Source organism: Opisthorchis viverrini (genome assembly GCF_000715545.1).
Source record: "Opisthorchis viverrini unplaced genomic scaffold opera_v5_13, whole genome shotgun sequence".
NCBI classification, from domain to species: Eukaryota; Metazoa; Platyhelminthes; class Trematoda; order Opisthorchiida; family Opisthorchiidae; genus Opisthorchis; species Opisthorchis viverrini.
This window is the reverse complement of record NW_008751669.1, coordinates 2,798,242-2,820,960: the sequence shown is the minus strand read 5'-3', so window position 1 is coordinate 2,820,960 and position 22,719 is coordinate 2,798,242. Positions and strand designations below refer to the sequence as shown.

At 44.2% G+C, this 22,719-nt stretch overlaps 1 protein-coding gene across 1 annotated transcript in view; it reads left to right on the top strand.

The window, feature by feature from the left end:
- The window catches only part of T265_01262 (hypothetical protein), a gene marked incomplete at both ends in the record, with an annotated part of 90,700 nt that overhangs the window by 60,828 nt on the left and 7,153 nt on the right, over nucleotides 1-22,719 (top strand). Inside the window, 8 exons of the mRNA XM_009165247.1 lie at nucleotides 5,643-5,785; nucleotides 6,586-6,884; nucleotides 7,122-9,763; nucleotides 10,312-10,946; nucleotides 14,098-14,721; nucleotides 16,476-17,000; nucleotides 18,372-18,838; nucleotides 22,103-22,246. Of these exons, the coding sequence (XP_009163511.1) occupies nucleotides 5,643-5,785; nucleotides 6,586-6,884; nucleotides 7,122-9,763; nucleotides 10,312-10,946; nucleotides 14,098-14,721; nucleotides 16,476-17,000; nucleotides 18,372-18,838; nucleotides 22,103-22,246 (5,479 nt within the window). The remainder of the gene's footprint in view (nucleotides 1-5,642; nucleotides 5,786-6,585; nucleotides 6,885-7,121; nucleotides 9,764-10,311; nucleotides 10,947-14,097; nucleotides 14,722-16,475; nucleotides 17,001-18,371; nucleotides 18,839-22,102; nucleotides 22,247-22,719) is intronic.

The window sequence follows — 22,719 nt, the reverse complement described above, 5'->3', positions numbered from 1 at the left end:
CCCAAATTGAAGTAAAGAGCAGACTAATCTGATACGTGACAAGTCACAAACAGCACTGTTACCTGCAGCGGGACCCAGCAGGGAGTGGACTGGAACTGCTGTCATCCCATAAAAACCAGAGACATCCGAAGTCATTTGAAGGATCCTAAACAAAACTAACACGAAAGAAGCGTTCCAGAATGAAAATACCCTGCTCTCTGTACTGGTGCTGATGAAGGATCGCCTCCTACTGAATAGGACCAGGATCCGTCTACAAAGTCAGATGCAATGACTGCAGTGTGATCTGTATAGGACAGAGGGCTAGGGGGCCTTACACCGGAATCGGTGGACACGGAGAAAAAAGTGGTCTGAGAAACACAGATTGATGTTGGGGTTTACCTGAAGATTCGTCAATGGCTCGTCGTTTGCTACAGGCGTGGAACTACACGGATTTCGAAGTCGCTGAACTTTTGATTCGGAGATTGTGATTCATGCCGCTGAGCGGCGTAAGGTTATTGATGGAGATGAGAATTAGCTTGGGTCTGAATTGCACGGTTCAAGTTGATCAAGTGCCTATGTAATCTTGCCCCCATTACTAAGGTGTAGCATTCACAAACCCACACAAACCAATGAACCCACCAGTGACACCCAAGCATCAGTCGAAGCGCCCTAAACCAGAAGAGTAAAAAATTTTATTCGATCAGAATTATTGTGAATTACCTAGTTCATCAGCTTTAGGAATTATGCGCATGCACTAACCGGCTTTGTTTGTTTTGTTATCAACGGGTTAACAAATTACCTAAAGTAACTAGTCGGCCACAGATGGTGACCATGAAATTGACGGTCCACAGAAGCAGATAAGAGTCTTTTGACAGCCATGGAAGGGGATTACATGTAATCCTTTCACTCAGTAGCCTGTTTCTTGTTATCCACCAGAAATGAACTTTGTTGTCATGTTTGGTTGCAGGCGAAACTTTTGACTTCCTGATGAATGACTGGCAATTCTTAGCACTTCTTACGTGAATCCAGCTCGTCGTCAAATGAGTGGTCACAAGAGGGGCTATATGAAGGAGGTTGCAACTGGCCAAGAACACAGTTTGTTTTGATATTCTCTTCCAGAATTTAGCTTAGAAAGTGCTTGAACACTCGACCGTCGGGCTGCGAGTGGTTCAACAGAAGTGTGATTAACTGTCACTCAGACAGGATATAGCGCCAACCATCCTTCAATCACGGAAACCGCATCATGTGATCACGTATTGACTGGTTCCACGAGTGACGACTTCTCAAATGGAAATTCATAAGTTGATGGTACCATCATCAATCATTAGTACCATCAATTTTCAAGCAGCTCAGATGAAGAATAATTTCGAAAGATGAGAGGAATTTCTGTCTGATAAATCGTGACTCAAGGAACCAGTCAAAACGCGACCACGTGATGAGGTCCCCGTGATTGGAAGATGGTGGCGCTATATCCCGTCTAACCGCGAGTTAATGACTGCTAAACAAGCGTTACTGGCCCAAAGGTTGTTTTCAAGCTACCAACCTGGAGGTTGTTTGTGAGATGCGCACTGCTGATTGTTTTCAATAACGATGAGACAGCCGTACAGTGGTTCTTGGCTTTTCGAGATAGATTGAATTCGCTTACAAGGCAAAATATCAATCGAAGATTGCCAAATCTGATCATACTACCATCAAACTAAGATATGACAAACAACTGGGTAGCAGTTATTGCAACACTCGATGTTTTTAGACCAAATAGTTTCCACAACATAGATAATGGAGTTCGAAAATCAGCCATTTTGTTTTGGATTTATAAGGCACTTACTAGCCGATTGCTCAATCAACAGACTTAAGTTGCACCGCATTCTTTCATCTTTTCTTTACTTCATTATGTGCTTGTTTTGCTTTTTGTGCTACACTTTTCCCCTCAAATCGTTTCTCTTATTTTGTCAAGGCTATGTTTAGCCCTGATAACTTATGATTAAGTTACTTTCAGTTCACTATGATTTTAACTCAGTTTGCTCATTGGATCAATCTGAACTGTGCTGATATGGTTAGTGTATTTGTTACATAGAGCCAATATGCCGTGTTCAGGCACACTGCTTCTGTCTGCTTTATCCACCAATTAATCGACAGGGTAGACCAACTTTTAAAACCTTTTTTTCTCGTCTCACCTCAATATTGTCCACCATTCGCATTCTCACTCATCCAAGACACACGTTGGCCTTGTGGGTTGTTTCGAACGTGTTGTGTTCACGTGCCATACTATCCCACAGGCTGTGGTAACGCGCAGGCGAGAGAGAGAGAGTGAGAGAGAACAAGGAGATGCGGACGGCGGTGTATCTGTGCCTTGACAAAACGTTGTTCGGTCAGTTGAATGGGATATTGGTAGGTAGTTGGTGGTTCGATCGAAATACCGTTCGATTTGGGTCAAGAATTTGTATACAAGTATGGAAAGAAACTGGCCAGGTGTGGTTGTTTTGCATTTCCGCTTGTCGTTGTCCTGCTTTAATGGTGGACATGTGTGATGTGATGTAAGGTGCACTAGAGGAGTTGACAAAGCTGCCGGCATAAGCGTGCATCCTTTTCGCAGGTACTTAGGTAGTGAATGTAGAAAGAGTACCACGTACAAGTGACAACGTACATCGTACTCGAAGAAAAATCCACTCTTTACTGAACGCGAAATTCCAGTTTGTTTGAGATACTGAGGTTGAAATTCTTTTCACCCGGATCAAATTCCCTAACAGAATCGGTGGTATAGCTTATCTCATAGGTTTGGCTTCGTATAAGATCGTATGACGTTTCTCCACGTGGGAACATCACCATAACAATCCTCTGCAATACCAGAGTGGACAGTTTGTCGCTGAGTAGTGGATCCGCATAATATTGCCCAGAGTGGGTTAAACTTTCAGTGCGTTTTTTTCACTGCGAGGAATGGACACAATGCACTGATTCGCGTATCTGAAATTTTGCTCCACGGAATAAATAGTAGAATTAGCGAAGTACACTCATTTACAAACAAATTTGGTCTTATCAGAGACTCACTTGGAACCCAGCTGAATCTCTCGTTTGTGATGTTTCCAGGCAAATGAATCGGCTGCACAAGGCCGCCTCATGTTTCAGTCGCTACGATACTCGAGACATCGCGATTCATGTATATTCGTAATGCGCTACTCATAAGGTTGCTGAAAACATTAGAATTCCTCTTATTGGTTACTAGGATCTAATGAGAGGTGAAAAGCAGTCGGCGAGCTTAATGACAAGGCAGGCTGATGAGGTCTGAAAGAGCAGTCATTTGGTATACGAATTTTTCAATAAACCTACAGATTTGATTTTGATTTTCACGAGAGGAGCTATGGGTCGCCATCCTTTCCCTAGAGCATAAACGGTCAGATATCATTATTCGAGGAGCCGGTCAACACGTGACCACGTGATGTGAATCTCAACATTGAAGGATGAGTGGCGTTATATTTTGTCTAGGTGGTCAGTCATGCTGCTGATCAACCGCACGGTTTAGTCTTCAGCCATCAGCCAGGAGGTTGGGAACTCGAATCACCCTGGAGATTAATGAGATTCCCACTAAGTACGACACAGACGTACGAGGTTTCTGGACGTTCTGGTGTAGACTGAATTCACTTAATCCAAAATTCCCAAATGTCACTGTCAGGGTATCAGATGGTAACCCTAATTGCGTATCGGTGTTTCGATCACGGCACAGCGATTACTCAGGGGATGTTTATTTCAGTAATCAGCTGGAAAAACCTCAAGTTATGGCTTTGCAGCCCTCCAGGTCGCATTCAGCCAATTAGTTGGAACACGCATCTGGTCCTAAAAACTCGCGTTTCTTGTTTTACGGTGAGATCGTTTCACTTTCGGCTCGGTGGCCCCAAGTGACATTCTCTTTTGCGGGCAATACTTGACCCAGTATGCTACCTCGAGAATAACATCGTGTGTCGAAAGTTGTGTACGGTTTTTCCCTCGTTCTCTCAGATTATATGATTAAAAACTGCAATGCCGTAGATTGTGCGGATTCGTCTGTTTTTTACTATGATATCAAGACTCACTACCGCTTCCTATGGCATAGGCATGTCATGTAATCGCAATGCAAAGAAGTAAACTGGTCACCTCAAGTATCTTGGCAGCAATAATCACTGTGACCCCCCACATTTTCGGTCTCAAGTGCACAGCTACTTCCATTTCCTAGAGGAAGTGATGGAGAGCCTGGCCAGTTAATTTTGCTTATTCGTCAAACGCAGGCTGCAGCTCATCATCATCATCATCATCATCATCATCATCATCATCATCATCATCATCATCATCATCATCATCATCATCATCATCATCATCATCATCATCATCATCATCATCATCCATCATCATCATCATCATCATCATCATCATCATCATCATCGTTATCATCATCAAAGACAGCAGCATCAGTGATGACACTGATGCCTCACTGCTGTATGGTTGCAGCTGTTCTCCCAGAAAGGCCCTACTCGATTTTAGTGAAGTGATTCCCATGGGGAATTCATGACGGCGTTTGCTCTCATTCACGCAAACTCATCGGAATTCCACTTACTCGGAAATTCAAAATGCCTGCTTCTCATTGGTTGCCACTCTAGGCAAGATAGCTTTTCGGATGTGCAGATCAGAATGATGATGCTTTGCGTAAAGCTTCAAGAAAATGGTCCACGAAAGTTGTCTTGCTTCAATGAAGTACTGTATATTTGCATGGATCGATGGCGTATGCACTTCGCTGCTAAAACTTCTATAAAGGCTTCTTTAAGTGGTTTTGCACATTGTATCATGTTTATTTTTGATGTCGGTGCAAATAATTCCCTTGTTCTTAAGCACAACACAGAGGATTAGAAGCTAAGGCCTCAACTCCATTCTCCGAGATGCTCAGTATTTTAACACATTAGGATTCTCCGAGATGCTCAGTATTTTAACACACTGGCCTGGTCTTAAATACCATTGCCATTATTACTAACAGTAGTCATACATCCGTACTACCCTTTCGGAGCCTAGTTATCGTGCCACCGGGAGGAAGCACGAGGAGTAAAATACTGTCAGGTTGCATAAGCCTAGAGAGAAGCAGTTGAGGCACTGGGGTTGGTTTCAAAGCTCGGACTTTCTGGTTAGCAAGTTCGTCCCTTGGCTTCCGAGTTATCTTGGATTACGTTCTAATAAGCAAGCATGTTGAAGAAAAAGAATGAAAAGTATTAAACTTGAGGAATCCCCGGTTGACAGTGTTGAAATACACAGTGGCAGAAAAAAGCAAAGCAGTAAAAGTTGATAAAACCTTTAGCAATCAGTTAGTTTTCCATAACTTTAAACTAAGTCAGATGAGATTTTGGGTATTTTTTATGTACTTGGTATGTTTTATACGTGCACCGATGAGAAGTTGCATGTGACTACTCACACGAGGACATCGTTTACTATTCACAAATATTGACGGCCCCATTTAATCAGCTATAAATTCTGATGTGCTGGCCAGGGTAGTAAGCACGCGTGTTCCACCACATTCACCAGCATGAAAGGAAATGCAATGAATTTGAGGTTATGTACCCCATCGTCTGTTGAAAGTAAGTGGACGCGAAAAAACGCACTTTTGTCTCTTGATGTATAATTTATCACGCACTTTTTCAACTCTGTTTTAGATTCTGAGACAATTCCAACAATGGGAATGTTGCAGGCCGCCCTAATCGACAGAGATCCGGCTTGTCAACAAGCGGTGCTGCATCTACTAATTGAACTGCTGAAGTTCGCTATTTTGGATCCTGGACTACCTAGCTCGCGTTTGGTATGTTTATAATCCTGTTAGTGCTGCTTCTAGTAGGTAACAACAAAATATTATGAGCAAGCTACCATTTGTCGCCTCTACATTTGACATTACTACGGACAATCGAGAGGCGCTGCATAGCCCTCCTATTCTTATTGGGAGAGATCGCTGTTTTTCGCATCACCAGGTCCTAGGTGTTATGTGGACAGTGGCTCTTAATTCGAACTATGCCCTAACAAATATATTTTGTTCGGATACATGATCAGAAAGTAAGCCAACTATGGCAAAATGCGATGCCAGGTACCCATGAACAATTAAAACTGCCACACTGGCAACCCATGACGATTGGACGAAATACTTCTAGTATCACTGGCTTAACAGATTGTCGTTGATGCAACGAGGCTTCAGGCCACTGATAAGCCACGCTTGCCCTTGATTGACGAGTCGACTTTGAATACAAATGAACTTTCATACGTCCCGAAGGAACCGGCTTTCCTTTGTGAACTGTCTTCCGGGTCTCTATAGAAGAAAATAGGGCTGTGTAGACAAATCATATGAGTGACGTGGGTTTGTTTGTATACAGTCGCATCGTTGTAGCGAACTGACTATCGCTAAAGCGTGAATGTAAATTGTACTATTATGGTGCCAAATGTGAAGCGCATCCATGGATATTTGGTTTTTGTGTTGTTTGTACGATCTAACCTGGGGTTTACATTGTGTTTTGAATGACCTGAGTTGTTCAGTATATTTGTCCACTCGTTCTCATTCAGTTAGAACTTTATCTAACCCAAGTTTTTTCAACCTCCTTTTCGCCCCTCTAGGTCACACAGCTATTGGGTCAGCGGTTTAGTGAGTTGGAGGTAAACCCGAGTACTGTTACCGGATTGCTTCGTGTGTTCCTAATTGGGCGCAATGGCTACGAGGACGATATGTCAGATTGGCTTCGACCACCTTGCCACTTTACAGAACTTTCCAGTGACCAGCAGAGTGCCTTGTTGGCATTTGTTTGCGATGAACTAGTCTGCTCCAGCCGACTGATATCAACCGAAGTAGATCGTACAATCGAACTTCAGGCTGCCCTCAGGCGGGAAAAATGGGTTTTGGAGTCGAAGATTCGCAGGTATCTACGACAAAGTTTTTCGGGTTGTGTAAAGCTATTCAGCACATAGCGCACAGCTTCAGAACTGTGGCAGATCGTCATAATGTTGTATCAGAGTTCGTCAGAATAGGAAATAATATGACTTGTTTGCGAACAGTGCTCATCCGTTTGTCTAAGACTGAATTTTGAACTAGCTCGCACCCACTCCTTAATGCATGTACTTAGCGGAATCTTTCATCTTTCGTGATTCCCTTCCAGATTGCGCTTCGTTATGGCAAGGAAATTCGGAGTTACCGGGACAACTGACACCACACCAGTTGACCAGCTTTTGCATAATACAAGTTCCGTTAGGGGATCTGCTGCTCGAAATTCTGCAGTGGATAGCTCAAACGAACCGTGCGGTGTTGAGATCGCACCAGCCGAAGCAACCCGGTCCCCAGGAACTGCCGGAGATAAAAAAGAATCTGAACGTATGGATAGTTCATCGCGATCTACCGAAAAAGACAAGCTTGAAAGTATCAAGACAGATGAAAGCAAACCGATTTTCTACTTTGAAGACATTTCAGAAACTTCAGCCACTGGAGCTCATGAATTCTGTGAGAAAACTGCTAACGCATCTGCTAGCACCGGTGGTGAAGCTGCTCCGAACGCATCAGCCACGGCAGCTGCAGCCGTTTCGGCTGCGGCCATCATGAATGCCTTCCTAGTTAAGGACGAAGAGGATGTAGAAGATGTGAATGAACTTGAAGCAAAGATTGAGACTTTGGTTCGCGTCGTTGAGCACAAACAGCGGGCAATCGAAGAATGCTCTTTTCGCCTATCTGGTCTCTACTTAGGACAAGACAGATTCTTTCGAAGGTATTATGTCTTGGGACACTCAGGAGGCATATATGTTCAAGGTAACGCCGATGCACCGAATGAACCACTCAGCTGTGAAGATAAAGTGAACTCAGATGTGAAAGCAGATGAGAGTGATTTTGCGGGCGAAGTGGATTTACGTTTCGGCTTTGACCCAGATCAGCTAGTGGCGGAAATTCATGCACGTCGACGACTGGCCGAAAAACGTCGGTATACAATTGTGATACCGAATGGACATGGTATAGCACATCCTCACCACCATTCAAATAACCAAGGCTCCAGTTCACATGTTCATCAATCCATGAATGAAGAAATCACCTCCAATTCAGAAATTCATGAATGCTGCGAAACTCAAGAAGAGAAAATTAGTGGAGAACTTCTCGAAGCAGCAGAACTCACGACCGCTATACCTCTAGCGGTCCACGATGAGATTCTGAATGACGGTCATTTCCAGGCGAATCAATCGAGTTCCCACTTTGTAGCATCGAGCAGCAACAAACAGTCTGAAAACGATAGTGGAATAATACATAAGAAAGGTAATTTTGCAAAACCTGACACCCTAACAACCTTTACCAGTGATGAGGAATGTAGACGCAGAGCCCAAACTCAGACATCCTGCGAATCTACACAGCTGAATGGAGATTGCATAGAAAACGAGATAAAAACTGAGAAAGAAGACGATGTGTTTTGTGAACCACAAGAACCCACTGAAAATGATCTGTTACACCCGAAACCTAGTCCTTCATGTGGTCTTGAGGAGATGAAATCATTTGCTGAAGAATTATCAGAGAACTTCAAAAAGGACAGTGAAGAATATCCCACCAGTTCACCAAAGGAGCTCCTCATTGATAAGATGGAAGTCGAAATTCAGGCTGCGGAAAATGAGTGTAAAAGACAGGATACCAAGACTGAGGCAGTACGTAACGAAATCAAAGGGTTTTTTGCGGACACTTCTGAAGAGGCCAAAGAGCAAATCGTGGCCAAAACCGACCCGGACGGTTCTCTACATGAGCCACTGGCTCAAGAATACAGTGAACAGTCTCTTGCCGAGTTACACACAACAGACAATCTTGACTGTGCCTCTGATACTCAGGCAAAATCAGCATCCGGGGAGTTTGAGAAAACCCCACACCAACCATTTTCAGAAGCCAAGGAATCCTGTGAAAACTTCTCAGGTCCAAACGGAGTACCTAAAAACTCGGAAGCAACAGTAGAAACAGAGAATACTTGTGAAAACCCAGCTTCGGTTCAACCTCTGGATCTTTCAACAAAGTCAACCACTTGCTTACCATGTACCAAATCGTCAAAAGACACTGGTTTTGTTCCAGAGAGTGGTACTCTAGAAAATATTTATGAAATGATGACAAGCCTTGGGTTGGATGACGTTGTGCTTACAACGGCCGCTTTATTATTCATGACCCATTCTTCCATTATTCCAGCCTCGGTTGCCTGTAACGAAACACTATACGAGCCGTGGAAATCTATCATAGCTCACTATAAATCCATTCTAATTTGGGCACTAATGGAAGAAATAAGAGCTAACCCTACAACTGAAGACGAAGCGGCATCTTCAGTTCCCGAACGAATGCTTTCTACGCATAATGAATCAGCACCACCACCGTCACTAAGAGATGCAGTTTTGGTACTTAAAAAGTCTTTTGTGGATAACGCTAGTTCACTAAAATTTACCGATATGATAGACACTACAAGATCTCATCAGCACTATCATCGAGAACAGCGGCCATCCAAAGTATCGTCTGCAGATGATGATGCGGATCTAGTCATAGCGATATCCGATTCCGAGGTTGAACAGGTGACAGATCAGGGTTTATTGACCCGTAACATTCAGTTAACCTCAAGTAGTGGCGTCGAACGGAACAAAGCGAAGTCTACGCAGTGGTGTCGACTCACCAGTCCCAGTAAGCTAAGAACAATGATTCAAGCTCTGGCTCCACGCGGTGTTCGAGAACGTAATCTAGCCAAAGGTATCCGACAAAGTGAAGAAGTGGTCGAGCCATCTCTTCAAATTGCTGCTAATCTCAGTAAGTCTCAGATTTTTCCATTTTGTTCAGGCCTTATTGTTACCGACCATTTTTTGTCAAACCAAAGCAATAGTCTAAAACCGAAATTGCCACCGAGCAATAATAAGTTTATAAGTTTAATGATAGGTCTCATGTATCTTGGTTCAATTAATGAGTAATAAACTAAAAATGGCTGCATGTCAGGAACCAACCGCGTTCACAGCTATTCTGGATTAGGGTTCAAACCCTTTCTAGTCATCTGTACCTCTTATAGCTTTAGCCCCCAGTAATTTTCTTCCGTAGACGTTGTCCAACTCAAAATAGTATGTCTTCATGGGGCAGAACTTCTGTGATCACTGGTGAAAACTCACCACAAGTCCAGTGCTGGCCTATTCATTTATGAGGCTAGAGAAGCCGGCTTATTAGTGCAAGCTGTTTTGTCGCCATTCCTATACTTAATGAGGATTCAGCGTAAAACGGACTGCCGAACAATATTGTAGTAAATACAGCCAGGCGAGTGTAGAATAAAATCCGTCTCACCCGAATGTTACCATTTTACTACTCCTCAGATGATGAACTTAACTACACAAAGAATGGTCCAGAAGTTGAACTGGAACCACGCTTTCTTCGTGTGCGATCACGTCGAGGTAAGGGACGAGGCAGTACTGGAACCAACGCGCAGTTCTCGACCAGTTCAAGTTTTGCGGGCTTGAATGCAATCAATTCATCTCGGCTGGGCCTAAATCCAGCACACTCAGAAACATCTTTTCTGACACCAATCTCTCACTCCAGCTGTTGTTCATCACAAGAACAGGGAATCGATCCAACTTCACCTGCTCTAGTTACCGATCCTTCTGACTCTGCGGAGGCATCGATACAAAGCTCAGGTATAATTGATCAATCTGGTAGTTTATCCTCTTCGTCCATCATATTAGAACACAGATTAAGACGTCGTGTCAGCCGGAAAACAACTCCCTCCAGTGACTCGGCCGGATCACTGTTGAAGTCTGTTGTGGCTCGTTTGGAAAAGCGTCCAGGAGTTCATGGTTTGAAGACAACGGATGCACAAGCAAACGGACGGAGTCTGGTTGAACTCATCGGCAGTGATGACCCCAACTTCGTGGAAGAATGCTGTTTCTTAGAAGAAATCGAATCACTCGAAGACCGGGTTTTGGCTGCCAGTTTACAGGTGAAAGGATGGCAGGTACGTGAATTCATGGACTCCTTGCTGCAAAGTCTCCTGTCTACTTTTCAGCGTTTTGACCATACCCGTCATTTGCCCGAACGGTGTTAGATACAGTAACTAAACTGATATAAGCCCCGTATAACCTTCCCCTGTGGGATGTTCACCTTTGCTGGTCCAGTTTGTGGTTTAGCGCTGAAACTTTGCGTGAGACTAGAGTTGTGGTGTTGTGAATATAAAGTGTCGCCAGTGCATTATGCCGCTTCGACACGATCGCATTACTCATCTGCGAAAACTGTTGACTACATCGCGTGGCAAGTTGCTGACGATGTGGAAGAGTCAGAGCATACGTTTTTAAACCCATCTCTACTGTGATGGTTTTTTTGTTGTTGTTGGATAGATCACATTCTTTCCCGTGCCAACTATGGTTAGCAAAATCCACGTTGCTCCAGCATGTTCCCTCCTATCGGTTGTTGTGCACTTATTTGTTGATCGCATGTTACCGTGTATGGAAAGTTATACGGCCCCCTGAATGGGTGGGGGGAGACAGATCAGTGGTTAGAGCGCGAAATTACTGACCGGAAGGTCAGTGGTTCAAACCCAACCTCTGCATTTCGACTTCCCCTGTCTAAGCTTGGGTAACCTGACAGTATCTCAGTCCTCCCTCTTCATTCGGGTTGCATGGCAGTTGGGCACCGAAAGGGTGCTACAGCTGAACGAATTTCTTTACAACCATGAATAGAACAAGCACGTTCCTCTTCACCCCGTCATCTGCTTGTTAGCGTCATGATCGCATGGCACTTCTTGGGGACTGGTAGATCCACTAGCCGCTCATTGTCATTAGCCTAGATATCCCGTTAGTTTCGGTCACCACCTCGTCAGCATTCTTCACACCCCAATGGTTTGTTTATCTGACAAGCTTTGCAATCTGAAACAAGTGGGCCAACAGCCTAGTCTTCCTTTTACGCTGGGTATACTCTCCATTGGTTTGTTTTGTCTATCTGAGGAAAGGACTAGAGACCAAAGTGAAGTCATTGAGTTGACTTTCCCATGGGTTTCGTCTCGCTCCCGGTTACGCACCGATGGAGATCCAGAAATCGCTGTGGCTGGGACCGGAATTGTTTGAATCCGTCAGACACAGAATTGTGCCGGTCGAGGATAACTGGACAGGCTGTCATATATCGGATGAAAAAAGTATCCGCGCTGGTCTAGAATCTGTTTGGTTCCCATCTGGCCTCTACAAACATTACAAACCTTAGGGCACTGCTTTCGCCAATGGAGTGCACAATTCGACGTACTGTATGTTGAGGTTTCAAACCGCCCACATCGGTTACTATCCACTGTTGCAGTGGATAACTTTAGAAGTATTTACAATGGTTGGAGCTACTTTGTTTGTGAAAAATACATGTAATTACTCTACATAGCCTTTCGACGAAGTTTTCATTCAGACTATGGGCAGACCGATCCAACAACCTGAAAGCTTGCTACGAAAATTACTCTTTTTATCGTGATGCACTTGTAGAAACAAACGCGCATCCAGTTATTTTGTTGCGTGAATCTATCACATTTTGTCAAAAATTGTAGTAGTCAACTTGTGATGACTATACATTTAAACTATTTGAACGTTTACTGCTCCGCTGCCACATATGCATTGATTTATCTCATACCTTCAACTGTGAAGAATAAGAGTTGCGTGTTTTTTTCGACAATATTCTCCTCCTATCCGTTTTGTCAGTGTAATGCCGAACAGCCGTGTATTGTCAGTTTGTAATCGTTTTGGTCTGTACCCCCGTCCAAAAGCATCCGGGCGTTGCATACCTCCTCAATGAATACCATACATTTTTAGTTTTATCCGCTTGTTGTGACGATAGTCAGCAGCTCGAAACGGCTTAAATCACGTTTTGAACGAGTCGGTTCCATCTCGGGCGATTGATCTATTTGGTGAATAATTTGCATCATAAACAAACTGCTCAAATGAGTCCGTTTACTGCAATCTGTGAGCGGAATTAGGTTTTCAAGAAACAAGATGGATGGACATTTGTGAACCACGTACAGATGTCGAGTGAAACCGGCACAGGACTACCTAATTGCTTTCGCCAACTTCATGGATGATACCGAGTCGGAGAAGATTGCTCGGCTCGACTAAGACACGAAGCTGGCTTTACTTACAGTATTAGATAGAAGAGAGCATCCCAACCGATAAAATAACTCGAGTTTTATTTAGGCTACCCGGTGGCACCACTCTGATTTGCGAGTGAGTATGAATCCCTACAGATGGTCGTCTTAGTTTTGACTATCTTAATTAAAATGGTCGCGTGTGGGGCGAGCCTCTTTTTAGCTGCAAACATTCCACGGTCCAATATTGTGGGACCTAATTCACAGATATAATATCTAGCCATCTATTGTGGCTTAACTGTTAGTTGATAGGCATTGTTTAAATTTATCGACCTTCCCGCTAAAAAACAAAATGCACGACATAAAAAAATCGATCGATCGATTGTATGTCGGCTGGACAAATCAGTCAATTATCTTCAAAAATTGACAGGATTTCTATGTAATAACTAGCGTCCGCACTAGACAAGGGTCGGGTATGGTTTTGGTCTCAGATTCAGAGTACGAACTTCAAACCTTAGCATCGGGCGAATTATCATGCTTCGTCGATGTGATCTGTCATACCAACAAGTGTTAATTTTTCAGGGCCGATCACACTTAATTTATCAGTAACCTACTTCTTCACCACAATCAAATCATCATAAGCATGACGCCGCCCAACAATAAAAGCGCAGTATATGTTGAACACACCAATTGTAGGGTGGAACTCAGCACGGAACACCTGTCGTCAATTGCAAACACGCGTTGCCAATAAATGAAGTAACCCTTTTATAACGACACTCAAAAGCACGCCAGCTACATGAGCATGAGTTGGCCCACAGAGTCTTTGCACATAGATCAGAAATGATTTTCATGTCTAGTTCCTAACATTCAGGATGCCGGTGATCCGCTCGTTGCTGTCTCATCGCCAATGGGCTATAGCTCATATTTAACATGACTGAGTTACAAGTTTTCACTTGCAGTACAACTAACCTGCGTATATCCTACGCATGCTCATGAAATCGCTCATTGCTTTCCATTCCCTGTTTTTTTCATAATTTTCGCCTTTCAACATTTGTAGGCACCCGTCAAAGTGCTGGATGATGAGATGGTACACTTAATACCGCGGTCGACTCCAAAGCGTTCTCGATTTGAGCAGTGGCCATTGGATCTTGCCAAAAATCGTTTGTTGACTCTGGAGCACCATCTAGAACGTCGTTATCTCCTGCCACCTTTGAACTCAGAAGTTCATCTTGACATTGTACCTGAATCTGACTCTAACTTACCTAGCGACTTGCACCGGAGTTTCAACGACACAGCAGATCCAGAGACGGGAAGTGAAAGTGGCTTTGGTGGAGGACCTGGGAGTGAAAGTACTACAAACAGTCTAAAAGATTGCGACTCTGCCGGAGCAACTGGTAATCTACCTCAGATTCGTCGTGTTGTGGGCAAGCAAGCAAGTGGTAGTGAAGGTATCGGAGCCGCTAGTACAGTACACTCCACACAATGTCTGCCCTACTCTCATCCATCAGATATCCAAGATTCTACAAACTTTCTACTGGGAGCCATTCCAAGTGAGACACCACCCCCAGGTCTCGTCGAATGGCGTCTCAAACTGCATCGTGCCACGGAAATCGAAGCCATGCGCGAGTGCATGAACCAACTGATTAACGCAATTGCTTGGGAGAAATCAATAATGAAAGTGGTACGCTCTTAAGATAATTGGTATTTCTGTTATTTTCAGGCTGTAGGAGTTGATTTTGAAACTCGAATCAGTTTTTACGCATGCATGAAGTTTGTTTGACACTTCGGCCTAGGCAGGTTAGGTGCGCTCGACAGTTTTTGCCTATAGTTTTTAATTCACAGTGTATCATTCTCTAAAGCACATTTCTGGCAGCCGGCTGGACTTCTTTTGAGTTGGTCAGTAGTAAGAGCAGTGTCACGCAAACTGACGTAAGGTTTTTTATCAGCCACTTCGCCTCAAATATTCATATACTTACTGCGGTCCTTTTCAAACATTACATGATGTGGCTTTTCGATTGCTTTTGGTTGCCTCTAAAAGTTGCGCTCTTTGGAGTTTTCCTGTGAGCGAAATTGCGGAGACATCCCATGCTTGATCGTACTGACTACAGAACAGCAGGAAATCATTATAGAAGATGCAGGGCCAGAAGACCCATCTCAATAGAGATATTTTTATGGTCACATAAGTGAGCCTTTGCAGAACAAAGAATGATAGACTTAACAGATTACTGGAGCTGCTATTAGTAACCTTCCTGAGATCAGGTAGACAAGTGCTCCCTATATACAAGAAGTAACGAAAAGTTTTGATACATCTGATCAATATGTCCTTGGTCTTTCAACCGGTATATATCTGGTTTCGCACTGTTGACCTGGTAACTAAGACTAGCCACATAGTTTGTTGTGTACCCCGTAGTCATGGTGATCCTGTCTAAACATAGACGGTTTTGTGAACTTGTACCTCCCTGCCTAAAAAACAATGATCACAGAGTTACAATAACAAACCAAACAGATGGGGCTTTTCATCTACATTTCTTTATTGATTAAGTAGTGCTTCGGAGATTTAACTGTTGGACAGGCCAACATGCTAAACGACGAGAGCCAGCGAAATTTGAGCGGCTTCTTCCGACAGCGCAGTGTACTGCGGCTGAGAGTAAGCACTTCTCAAACTGCAACCTAAACAGCTCACTGGAATTCTCCACCATTTATCTCTTCGCTTTTGTCCGAACTAAAAGGATGTTAGGTATATGGTTACCGAGATCTCTTCAACAGCACACTACCGGTTTCACCAAGCTAATTGGCAGATAAATGTGCAATTCGGTGTTCATTTAGGAAATAGATATGGTGGAAGACTGATCCCAGAAGGTCGAAACCTGTGGTGGGTTACAAAAGAATTTCCACAAACTTTATGAATAGTGTTTAATAAAAAAAATACCCGAAATCTTGAATATCAACCAAACTGGAATATAACGCAGCCTTTGTTCAGGACATTCAGTTAACGAACATTATGCTGAATATACTCAGCCGTGTCTCTATGTACCATCAAGTTAGTGCATAATTATCTCCAAAGGGTACTTCCTAAAACCACCATTGCATTTGAGCGAACTTTCACATTGGTATTTGATGACTGGCACACCATGCCAATCACAATTCATGCCATAGACTTCCCAAACCATTCAACAGATCGCGTGAATTTCACATTCAATCTCTAACAGTGAGGATTATTGCTGACCTTGTCTCGTAGGTGACACCAGATGTTATCCATTTGCTAAGTTGTGATTTGGAACCAGTGGTCTTTTAGCTGATGCTGGAGTTTTAATCCGTCATTCATAGCGTTAATTTCAAATTCACCCGGTGGTGAGCATACCTTTGCTGTGACTAACAAGTGTGAACTACGTGTCATTCATAACAGGCGAATGTTGTCCCTCCCTTAAATTGTAGCTTTGTCAGATCTGTCGTAAGGATAGCAACGAGGCGCAGCTTCTTCTGTGTGATGGTTGCGATCACGGTTATCACACCTATTGCTTCCGTCCGCCTCTGGTTGATATACCCCCAGGAGACTGGTTTTGCTACGACTGCGTTTCGAAGGCAACTGGGAGACAAGTGTGCTTTGTATGCGGTGGTTGCGTCGGCAAACCTGTGGGCTCTGTAGCAGTACTTAGCTCCTGTCCGGAGTTAATGTCACGGCTGCTTGTTTGTGAGCAATGCTCAAGGACCGTACACCCATGCTGTTCACGACCACCGATGACCCGTCCACCACGTCGATGGGTGTGTGCGAACTGTACCTCACATCATGGTCCGCTTTCTAGTCAAAAGGTGAACAAAAATTCGACCAACACGAATAACTGCCTACCAGATGCAGATATTTCGAGTGCATCTTGTTCGAGTCCAGTCAACAGAGCAGCTAAGAATCCGGACCTGGGGTCTAGCAGCAATTCTGCGGAAGCCATTTCGCTATCGACCAAGGTGAGCAGTATATTCTTTTCACCGCTTGTTTAGCCAGTTTTAACGAATTTTGCGCCACATCTTAAACTTCTCACGGTACCACACACCTTGGCATCCAGAAAAACATTTGCTTCCGCCATGAGTAGCCAAGCTAAATTGTTCTGAGATGCTCATATGACTGTTTCCGCAAAGAATGATAATAATGCTCTCCGCAGTAGGTGGATACTCTCTACCTCACTCAGCCCTCTGTAGTGACTTTTTAAAACTCTGTTTTACCGTCACCTTTGCTGCTGTCAACTGGGGAAGTTTGATTGAAGGGTATCATATCATGACATGAATGGCAGCTTGTTGTGTTTGTTTGTTTGTTTCATTAGTTTATTGGTAGTGTGGAGCATTTTTTGTTTGTGAATGGGACTAGAGATCAGTTCTAGTTAGGCATCACTTTAGACGCGATAGACACCTATACGTAGCTGGTCCGTATACCTGACAATCCAGCGGCCACTTGCCGCAAGAGCTCAGGGCTGAACAACTGTGGTCGCAGACAGGCGACCAGTTTCACAGTTGACTGAATCGGGGCTGTGAGGCGGCAGGTGAGTTTAACAACACGCAGGCTTTAGTAGTGCCCTTTTTGACCAGCCCACTAGATTAGAAAGAACGCAGTGACGTGGACCGAACGTGTGTTGAGCGGATTTACGGCCTGAAGCAAAAGTGCATGATTAAGGGATGTGGCGAGCTGTCAGCCAATCAAACAGCTATCGACCACACACAAAACGTGTGATGCAGTCGTCGGGCCCATCTGGGTTGGGTGGCCTAACAGTTGAGATGTGTAGTATTACTGCCCGATCCATGTTTTGTGGACACTCCTATGTCCCAAGTTGTAAGTGGGTTTTCACTGTTGTCGTGTGTCGTGCAAAGCTGTCAACCTTCGCTGATCAACAGAGGACCACTCGGTAGACTAGTTCTGGGTGAAGCAGACAGTGCTTCACTAAAATAATGCATTAGCATTGTAGGTCATGTGTAGGATGTTTTGCCCATGACGAGTTGCCGCCTGCCGAGAAGGGCGGTTAGTAAGGTATGACAGAAACTTAGAGGTGGACGGAATGTGACACGACACAGCAAGAGAAAACGAAGGATGTTACGAAAAGTTTGGGTGCTGTTGATGATTCTGATGATCTCAGGATATGGTTCACGTGACCCACACTGTGCTTGGCTGGAGACACCGATCTGGTTAACCGGTATCAGTGGCGTTCATGCCGTCAGTTTCTGTGCTGACTGTCTGAGGGCTGGGGTGTTTGAAAGTGTTCCCTTCCATTACAACTTTTATTCAAGTAAAGTGACACGTTGCAAGACAGTGATGCACCAATGTTTTCGGAGCTTTTCCTTTTTTTCTAGAACAAGAAGGGGAACCTAAATTCACTCAAAACAGTTAAACCAATCAGCGAAAGCGGTGCGACCAAATCAGATGCATGTTCATCGGCCTTTGCCAAGCGTTTGAAGAGCACAAATACAGCTCGTAGCAGTGGATTCGTAACAAAGTTGAAACAACAGTGTAAAAATCGCGTTCGTCTAAATGGCGTCCGATGCAAGGAAGATTCAAAACTTGCGGTATCCAAACGTGATTATCGTCGCGAGTACAATCGCAGGAAACAGCGCGGACGAGTTCGCCCAGCTGTTGTTGGCACAACCACAAGTACTACTATGGATTGTGGGAACGCTCATTCAGTCGGCGAAGAGTTGTCAGTTGACTCAAGTTCTCATCAGTCTGGACGAGATTCTCTTGGTGGCTCCGAATACGTTTTCGGGCAAGAAGACGAGACTCCTCGGAAACTTTTGAGTCCGACAGAACTTGCATGGTGCAGGTATGTTTTCTTTAACTTCATAGTTGATCAAGTATTGTTTTTTTCGGGCATTAGGATTTGCTCACAAGTTACTGTGGGCATATTCTAAGAAAAATTACGTTGACACGACAGAGACTACGTCATCCCTTTTATAGGAAACAGACTCAGGACCAAACTTGTTTTATGTGAGTGAGTTTTGGCGACAAACTGCATCAACATTAAGTCAGTGTGTGTGCTCACCCACTGGACTCGCTCGGCATTGATGTGCGCTGTCTCTCAGAGACAAGAATTGAAGATACAAGCACAGTGGTTGAGCCAACGCCCCATCACTCTCCACTCGCTTCCGGTTGCGCCCCTCTGGCAATCCAGCTGCTTCAGAGGCATGATGTGCAGGGTGCGGTATCGTCCTAAGTCACCGGGCCGAAGGATCCTTGCTTGACTGCGCTGTTCGTCTGACAACATCTGTGAAGGAGTCTCATAAGGGGGAGGTTGATCGATATCTGTTTGTAGCGTCTGCTTATGCCCCAACTGATTGTAGCTCTGGCACCATCAAACGGAAATTTTACGACGTCCTGAATGGCCTGTTGCGGTGAGCTAAAAGCTCAGATATCGTTGCGGTTGCTGGAGATCCGAATGCACAAGTGGACAGGCTTAGTGCATCTGAGACTCAGGTGGTTGACATGGACTGAACTCGGTATGTACGGACAATGTTGAACGACTGCTTCAGCTGTGTGCTGATCGCAAACTGTTCTTATACAGTACTTCCAAAGTAGCCGACGTCATCTGGCCATACTGTGTCCTTCAACGGCTTGCCGGTCACGAACTCAAATTGATCACATAGTCATCAGTCACCGATGGCGCAAATCAGTAACTTACTACCGGTCGTTTTGAACACATTTTTGAATTCTGACCACGCGCTTGTCCGGAGTCGCTTCTCCCTTCGTTTTTCAGGACCGCGTGAGGTGCGGAAAAATTTCCTGGTAACAGAAAGACTGGAAGATCCGGATGTTAACCGGATTTGCCAGAAGCGTCTTCCGGAGTCTTCCAAATGCTCCACCATCAGACGTGAATACATACTGGGAGGAGGATGCCACCCCTTTGCACAGTTCTGGGAGTTTTGCTTGTGGCACGATGCTACCAGGTTCACTCAAGTACTGGATGTCAGACCGAACATTGGAACTGCTTAGATCTCGGAGAAATATCACGGCCTGTCCGGAAAAACTTGACGTGATAAACCATCAGACTTCAATCGGAAGTTGGCGTGTGAATCGACGGTGAAGTCTAACGGACACAGAAAGCCAAGGAAATGGATGAAGCTTAGAAAGCCTGTAATGCCCGCAGATTATTTCATTCGATCCTCACGATCTGTCCCCGGAAACCATCTGTGAGAGAAAGCATCAAGGATCATAAAGGAGTAAACAGGTGTTTTTGGATGAACTGGTTCACCCCGGCACTCTAAATTGGGGGAGTGTTTACCTTGGAAGTTGCAATAGTTCTGATTGTAGTGTGATAGATAAGGTGGATTCACGAATCTGCAAGGCTCGGGTCGCGTTTGCTAATTTGAGACGTCACGTCTATGGAAGCGGTATGTTTTGAATCTCAAGGGACGTGTATATCAAGCTACAGCGCTAGGTTTTATGTTTTATGGTTGTGAGACTTCACCTTTTCGATCAGCGGAACTGAGAACTCTTCAGGTGTTTAGCAATCTTTATCTCAGGACCATAGCTCGTGTAGATTGGTGTCGGAGGATCCGTACCGGGTCAGCTGAGTATGACTGATAACTATTCCTCATACAGGCTTTGCTCTCACTTTTTGTGTGAAGATTGAAAGATATAAAGACAGTCGACGTTCGGCACAAAATCGAAGTTTCAGATGTAGTCACGGAGCTTAACAAAGGTAAGAACCATGAAAATTGGATCAAGTTCTTTTTCGATAAATAGATATGTTACATGGAGGTAAATCTTCCTGGACACTGCGCTGGAAGCAGCGGAGTGGTTTGCACCTGAGTTGAAAGTGCCTCCTCAGACACTTGATGTGTGTGTATCAGGAATCAAGATAGCTTAGAAAATGGCTTTATCGGTGATTACCGACGAAATTTGGTGGATCCACCCCAAAGCGGTGAGACAAGGTCCACAGTTAGGTGGACAAGCCTCAGTGGGCGGCACAATATACTGAATCGGGATATCACATGCTACAGGCAGATGTGATAATTAAGCCGCCGGAATTCTTTTGAAGCAGTTTAGCATCTTATCTTCGGAATGAACTCATTCAGGAAGGAGGATTGATGAGTTCTGTCCATGTTAAGGCAAATATCTACCTGTTTAATGCTTCGGGAGCTGAAGGTTTCATTCGGAATGACATCAGAGAGCGAGCCCTCATCATGTGAAGTTGGAAAGCTGGAATAAGTTCGAAAACTCTTCCAATTGGTATGATAGCCCTCAGTAAGCCATCCCGTTTACAATAAGAGGAGCCTACTTTGAAGAGTTTTCAGTTGATGGACGTAATCAGCGAACAGCAGATTACCCATTGTGAACACGCATCCAAGCATGAGGTGGGATTACGTTGGGTAGGTTGTGTAAAACGGGGCTTGGAGATGGCACGCCACACAATAGCTGATTGTCGACACACCTCAGAGTTGGAATAAGGAGTGATAACAATTAACAGCAGGTCATTGGAGTGAATTCGATCCTTCAGATCGTTCTGTCTATGGTTACCAAAACCATTGGGGATGCTAAAATTCCTAGATGCTTGATTCACAGACCCAATGTATGGACAATTGGAACTGATCCATGGCTGATCCACGTGCAGTATAAAAGATCCGTTTTGCCAGGTACCATCAATCGGTATCGGAAAGCTTTCTGAAATCCGGAAACTGGGCAGATTTGTTGAGCTGCGTTTTCAACTGAAAGCGCCATAGTGTGCTTATCTTCTATCCGACGATAAATTGGGGTGATGGGTTGTCAAATAACGATTTTATCCCTATTTTTCACGTGTGTTGGCAACATAATTGACCGTAACATGCTTTTTATCTGATGCCCTTCAAAATTTCGCTTCTTCGTTCCCCAGATATTACTCAGCTAGATTGATGCATTCAAAGAGTTGCTATCAAATCCCTGAGGATGATTTTACTTTTCAAGAGGCTGCCATGTTGCTAGAGCTACACACCTGATACAAATAGAAGACATTCATAAGATAATGACAGCCATGTTTTTTATTCACCTAAGTGCAAGTGTTGAGTGTAGATGGTCTTCATTTGATACCGGCATACGTATGCCTTTATTTCAGAATGGTTACAAAAGACCTTATTAATCACCAGGCGTCCTGGGCCTTCCGAAAGCCAGTCAATTTGAAGCAAGTTCCCTTTTACCGAAAAATTATCAAGTATCCAATGGATTTATCCACCATCTACAAGAAAACACGTCAGGCATGGTAAGTGCGGCAAAGCCTTTACCTAAACAACGAGTGATGTTCACAGACCAGCGGTTCATACTCCTAGGAACTTTTCGAAGCATTCGGAATCAACCTACTTAGTCGTCTAATTTTGCGAAAGCAGTGGAACAGTCAGTCACTCGTTCTATAAATTGGGTTGAGCCTTGTTTCAGAGGAGCTTTTTATTTTTATTTGGGCAACGTTTTGCTTTTGACACAAGAGCTTCATCAGGCCAAGTGAGCAGGTCACCGAATTGGCCAGATTATAAGGCAGACGGGGAACCAATCAGTAAATCAGTCCTCTTCCGATTATCACACTAGATCAGTATTGACTGTCAATTAACGGCTCTGTCGGTTAGTGAAGTTGTCAAAATCTTGCTTTGGTGGACTGAGGGAGTTTCAAATTAATTCTGATCGGGCTTGGTTCGTTAATCTTCCACTTCAGGCTGATTGATGATTCACCTCGGATTCCAC